The sequence below is a fragment of the Vigna angularis genome, chromosome 5 (assembly GCF_016808095.1).
Source record: "Vigna angularis cultivar LongXiaoDou No.4 chromosome 5, ASM1680809v1, whole genome shotgun sequence".
Lineage (NCBI taxonomy): Eukaryota > Viridiplantae > Streptophyta > Magnoliopsida > Fabales > Fabaceae > Vigna > Vigna angularis.
The window spans coordinates 34196104-34203003 of record NC_068974.1 but is presented as its reverse complement, the minus strand read 5'-3'; the positions used below and the strand labels follow the sequence as shown (position 1 = coordinate 34203003).

The following is a 6900-nucleotide window of genomic DNA, read 5'->3' as shown; positions in this document are numbered from 1 at the left end:
CACGAAATCTCTTTGCATTTTTAATGGGATTTTTTTTATACTGTTTTTACGAAATTTGTGAGTAGTATCTGAAGTGGAACCAGAGATCAACAATGTCTGGATTTTTGGTTTGATATCTTGTTAAATAATAATTGAAATATACATATTTCTTAAGTAACAACATTATCTGTCATTTTAAAAATACTTATAATAGTGAGTGTAATGAATTAATAATAAATAGTGTTAAGTAAAAAGTGAAGATGAAATTAAGTATTTATAGACATTTTTTTTGACAGATTCTGTTGATGTATGATTAAATCAAATATACATATTTCTTAAATAACAACATCGTCAAGATGCTTATGATTAATTTATTTGAAAACTTTTGTTATAAGTTCCATTTTTATTTTGATTTGCTTAAAAAGTTATAGGTATTTTTGATGGTATGTATTATTGGTGAGTGTGGGTTTAAGTTGTAATAGAGAGAGTGAGTGTATAAATAAGGGTGGATGCAAAGGCATGTGTACCAAAATATGATGCCCCATTAAATGCATGGATGTGAATGATGATAAGGTGCGTTCAATATAGTTGGGTGGGGAAAATATAATAAATAAGAAGAAACTTTTTGCTCCCAACCCTCTTTCATCATTTACGTTCCCCATCTCCATTTTGTCAAACCCACTATTCACCAATTTTCGATATCAGAAAAAAGCTATGTTCCCCACTTAACTCCACCACCCTTTACCATTATCACCCTAACACTAATCACTTATCTCTATTAACCAAATTATTCACACCATTACCATAAAGTAACTCAATTTTCCCAATAACCCTATCAACTTTATTAATTCATACTGCCCACTATTTTCGTGCCTGGATCCCACTACAAAACAAACCTTAAAAACGCTTTTCAATTCAATTACGCGTTTCATTAATTGTCTCTCGCCCTCAAACCATGCGTTTCCTTCAACACAAGTCCAAATTACAAATAACAACACAACTTCTGGGAGTTACTTCATTAAGCTAATTAAACACCAGATTAATAATAATAATAATAATAATAATAATAATAATAGCATTAAAAAAATCATCTCGGGAAAGATGAAATCCATGCAACGTTTCCAGTTGACTCCCACCACCACGGCAATAAATAACACCTTGCAAAATTTTCAATATAATAACTATATTTTTTGTTATTATTAATATTAATATTAGTGCGATTTAATTTACTAATATAATAATCACGAAATAAATGTACTTGTGTTGTGAGAGCTATCTTTCTTTCTTTTCTTTCTTTTCTTTCCTTCTAGCTAACTCTTCATCTTCTTCTCGTTCTTCTCGTTCTTCTTCGTTTTCTCTCTCTTCTCTGGTTTTTGTGCCTGTGCTGTTACGGCACTGTCTTCTTCTCATTTGCCGAGGTCCAAGGCCTCACCGGAGAGAGGGGTTCGATTTGGCCGGACTGGAATCTCCGGCGACAATTAGCGGCCGAGGGGATCGGATCAGTTCTTGAGAGAGAAAGTGTGGTGAGGTTAGCGAGGGAGAGAGTGTGAGGGGGGGAAAATGTACAAAAACCAGCTTCAGGAGCTGGCACAGCGAAGCTGCTTCAACCTGCCTTCCTACACGTGCATTCGGGAAGGTCCTGATCACGCGCCGCGTTTCAAGGCCACGGTTAACTTCAACGGCGAGATCTTCGAGAGTCCTCAATACTGCTCCACGCTCCGTCAGGCGGAGCACTCCGCCGCCGAGGTCGCGCTCAATTCGCTCTCCAACCGTGCTCCCTCTCACTCCCTCGCCGCCAGGATCCTCGTGAGTTTCTCTCTCCATAGCTTTTTTTTCTTGTGTGTGAAATTACCGAACTATCCTTGCTCTGTGAACTTTGCCGTTGCGCCTTCGTTTGTTGTGCAATGCCGTTTCGCCTTTGTTTGGTTTTTGAATTTAAGGTTATTGGGGAATTTCGAAGCTAATTTTAGTAATTGTTATTATTGGAAATCGATTCTGTGAATGAGATCGTGAGATTCGTTTCTTAAAAAGTGCTTCAGCTTTTCACTCCTCTGTTGTGAATTTTCTTAATTTTATGCTGATGCTCTTCCTTTTTCTTGTGTTAACTTGAGAATAATTGTAAGCATTGTTTGTTTGCTTCACCGAGAACTCTCGCTCTCTTCTTTCCGCTGCGCGAATATTTTATGCACGTTTAAGAGTGTTTTATTCGAAATTTATGTTTAAAAGCTTCGTTTTCACTGTATGTGTGAAGATATTATTGATGGTTTTTTGGTTTGTGTTCTTATTATACTTTTCGGGTTGATGTGCTTACTGGATGTAAATTGTTAGGATGAAACGGGAGTGTACAAGAACCTTCTGCAGGAAATTGCTCAGAGGGTAGCGGCGCCATTGCCGCAGTACTTTACGTTCAGGTCAGGATTAGGACATCTTCCTGTGTTTACTGGGACAGTGGAGTTAGCTGGAATTATGTTTACTGGTGAACCTGCTAAGAACAAGAAACAAGCGGAGAAAAATGCGGCTATGGCGGCTTGGTCTTCTCTAAAGCAATGTAAGTGACTGGCTAGCTTTTGTCTGAATGTTTTTCTTTCATGTGAAAAGATATGGAACTTTTACATCAGTTTGTCGTATGAATATTGCTTCAAGATGCCATAAAAGGGAACAGTGGCGATTCCCGGCCCACCACTGTATTCCTAATTCGTGTAACTAATTTTGCAATTAACCATGAGGAAATTTTCATATTATGGGATTGCTGAGGCAGTGTACTCGCTGTTCCTACCCAATATGCTCTCTTGTAGTTTCCTCTTATCCGTGGTAGATAACTAATTTTGCAATTAACCATGAGGAAATTTTCATATTATGGGATTGCTGAGGCAGTGTACTCGCTGTTCCTACCCAATATGCTCTCTTGTAGTTTCCTCTTATCCGTGGTAGAGGCCAAAAGCATCTTTGAAGATTCATCCTTGCCCCTTTCGACTTTCCTTTGAGAAACATTATATTATGTGCCAGATGGTTTTACCTGCTTACGTGCCTTTCTAAACTACCTTCAATCCACTCCTTTTTGTATTCTAGTGAGTTTTAAGTGGGCTTCCTAATAGCAGAAAATCACACTGCTAAAGTGGCAATGCAGGGTGGGGTGGTTCATGGCTGCTGTAAATTATTCTCTATCTTAATGCCCTTGAGCAAGTTGTAGTTGATATTAATTGGGGCAAAACTACACCTTTAGCACTGTAAACTCTAGGGGTGTAATGCCTGTTTTATGGTAAGCTCCGCATGTCTGTCCCAGCTTAAATCCAGTGAAGAAATCTTTTATTTATCAACTCTGGAAGTTTACAAAATATGTAATCGTGTTTCCTAATTAAGGTGAACTGATTAGAAAAAGGCCACACCTGTTTAACCTTAAGTTTTCTTCCAATTTGCTTTACAACTAAATTCTGGAAATTCAAGCATTCTCCCGTCAGAACTACCTTCTTTGGGGCAGACCAGTCTATGCATGTTATCTGGTCTTTGCTCTGTCACTACTGTTTCCTACAACTTTATAGATACAGTATGACCTTTCTATCTTATTACACCTGTTACTTAACTGACTAATTATTTTTTTCGTTTGGTGCACAGACCAGCGTTCAAAGTTGTTTGGCAATAGTAGTCCCCAGCCACTGTTCTAGTTCCAGCCATTCAAACTTTTCTGCTTCCAAATTCCTGTGCTTGATATACTGACTTGTTTATTGCCTAAGTTGAGTATAGTTCAAACTAGTTTGACAATAGTAGTCCCCAGCCACTGTTCTAGTTTCAGCCATTCCAACTTTGCTGCTTCCATTTTTCTGTGTTTGATATGCTAACTTGTTTATTGCCTTAGGTTGAGTATGATTGTGCGCCTAGACTAATAATGTAGTCTTCAATTTTGATAGCTTTTAGTTTTTTGAGTGTTTGTTCATGTGTAGTATAAATTTCCTGTCTCCATAACATTTAAATACACTGGCAATTTTTGGGTTTGCGGGTCAGACTGCTATCTGCTATTATCTGTCACTAACAACTGTGGCCCTTAAGATATGTATAGCTGATGAGTATGAATTAACAATAATTTTCTTTCTTGACAGTGGCAAAAGAAACTGCAAGGTCTTCAACTGAACCTGAGAACAACGACGAACTGGAACAGATCACTATAGCACGGGCTTTGCGAAACTACCGTCTGAAGGAAAAGATTTCAATGTCAAATCCAAATGCGCCTATTCCATTTCCAAAGAAGTTTCAAATTCAAAATCCCAGACCAACCAGTCCTCAGCCTCCTCCTGCTGCTACATCAAAGATTCTTCCCTTAATATGCCAAAAGGCAGCTTCTCGAAGCAGGCATCCTGTCGCAGCATCGCCAGCACCAGCAGTCAGTGACAATTCTGCTATGCCACAACTCTCTGCCACATCAGATAGCCGAAGAATTCGTCGCCCTAAGTTCCCTGCTGCTGGAGCAGCACCTTATGTTCCCATTAGACAGATGAGACCACCTTGCCAGGGAATGGCACCTCCGGTGACGATAAGGACTTCTATACCTGTATTCTCTCCACCACCGCCAACAGCTGCCACAATGTCTCTTCCAGTACTACGAGCTCCTCCTGTACGAGTTGCTCCTCCTGTTACTATTAGGCAAGCTGTTCCAGTATTTGCGGCTCCACCTGTAAGAATAGACGAACCTGTTCCCAGCCTTACCAGCCTAGAACCCGTTCCTACCCGAAAAGACGATGCTCCAACTATTAGTTCCCCCAGCCTGGAAGACAAACTACCAGTTAAAACTCCAGAGACAGAGATGAAGACTGAGAAAATTTCAGCTGAATCTGAGACAGTGCAGAGCTTGGCACAGCTGAAAATTTGATGCTTCATTGGAGTTGAGGTCTGAATCCATGAGACTGTGGTCATGGTTCTATGACGATGTGGAGTTTGCTTCTCATGTTATAATGAGTGATGTAATATCATCCCTTCCTTTTGTCCTGTTAAAATCAGACAGTTGGTGCCGGATAGCATCAGCGGTCCAAATATCTGTGAAATTCAAGAGCGGTTTACCATATAATTTGCCCTTTTTATGTTTATTTTTTTATGTAGTTAGTCATTTACTATTTATTATGCAGATTCATGCGCCATCACTCTTATTTGAGCAGGCAATTGGGGCTGATTTGAGTTTTGTCTTTTGTTTTGAAATGTTAGCTCGTTCACAAAGAAGCCTCAGACACAGGAATTGCATTGGACGCAGTTCTATATACATCCTAGCTCACTGTTCTTGACATATCAATGCACCTATCTGACCACTATCAGATTCTCCAACTTCATAAACTTTTTCATCCAAAGTTGTTTATAGTCGTTTGGATGGAAAATCGTAAATATAATAATAAATTTATCTCAAATGAATTAAATGTGTATTGGTATAGAAAAAATTTATTCAACATAAATACGGGGTTGTTTGTGTCATTATATATAACTGCGGGATAGTTAAAACAATGTTTTCATAATGTAGGTCATGTGTATCTGTATATGATGCAAGTACACGATTTTGTTGACGTAATTTTAATTACTGAAGATATTTTTCTTTAGTTTCTCAAATATTTAATATTTATTATTCATCCAATATTAATAGAAACATAAGAGTTATTATGAATAATGTTTCTATAAATGTGTCAGGAAAATATGCAATAACTAAATAAAATAGAAGCAATAAGTTTTACTTTGTTTAATATATTTTATTTTTATTTAAATATTTTAAAATTTTCTTGGTCGATTATTGGTTAAAATAATTATATACATTAAAAAAATATATGTATAATTTTAAGACTTAGATTTATAATTCTTATTGATTACTGTTAGAAAAAAAAATTACTTAATATGTTCCGTATAATAAGATTTAATGTTAATTACATTTTTTTAAAATTTTAATCTTTCAAGCAAAACTTTAACATGACTTAACCTTGTCAAATCCTTAATTATTTTAGGCTCAATTTAACTCTTTATTGAGTTTGACCTAACCTAAACATTTATTTAAGGATTTCTTTTAGGTCATGTATAAATTAGCCAACAAAGTTTTGGCCCAAATAAGCTAAACGGCTATTAGTATAAAAAAAAGCGTATATTTAGATTTAAGTAATTCATTAAAAGGTCAAATACGGTTTTATAGTCCTTCTAAAATCGGTAATTTGCTTTTAATGTGTTAAAGATTTTTCGTAAGCTTTTTTGTTTTTACAAAATTAAAACGTATCGAATTTTATTTTCGTTAGGTGATCTCCAATATGAATTATTTTTAAATTCTTTTGATTTATTTTTAGCAGGTCTTTTAGTTCCCACACTATAACATTATTTTAAAATTTGATACAGCACTATTCAACAATAAATCACTGTGCATATTTCTACAAAGAGAACTCCACAACCAATAAAAAAAATCTTTATCACAAATTTGAATATGGTCATTACTCCTTAGGTCTCTTGTTTTTAAGACAATCAGAACAACACATTCAATTATGCTTCCGATCTTCATTAATATTCTGACATTTTTTCTTTACAAAGCCAGAGAAGTGTAATACGTTGAAAATATGTATGTGTCTTCAACAATCAGAAACTCCAGATTTTAGTAATGGAAGAGTGAATTATTCATATTTTACATGTTTCATTATACTTCTCACACATCACTCAAAACTAAATGTAAAAATACCTTTTAGTTTTATAGACATAAAGATATTTCTTTTTTAAGAAACTAAAATAAATAACCAATATTATAAAAGAAATATACAATCATATTTTATTTTATTTTATTCGTTTATGTATCTATTATTTTTGTCCTTTTGTTTGTAGAGAAGAGTCATGATAATATAATTTTGAAGGTATAAGAGTTACCTCATTTGAAGGCGGTGTTCACATCAACTTGACTGGCTGTCAAATTCAAAACCTAAT

The 6900-nt window shown here is 35.7% G+C and overlaps 1 protein-coding gene across 1 annotated transcript; it reads left to right on the top strand.

Moving 5' to 3' along the window:
• Positions 1-562: 562 nt before the first annotated feature.
• LOC108340733 (double-stranded RNA-binding protein 2) lies at positions 563-5054 on the top strand. Its single transcript, XM_017578282.2, has 3 exons — positions 563-1785; positions 2308-2527; positions 4074-5054. The coding sequence occupies exons 1-3, from the start codon at positions 1540-1542 to the stop codon at positions 4838-4840; spliced, it is 1233 nt and encodes a 410-aa protein (XP_017433771.1). The 5' UTR covers positions 563-1539; the 3' UTR covers positions 4841-5054.
• The last annotated feature ends 1846 nt before the right edge of the window (positions 5055-6900 follow it).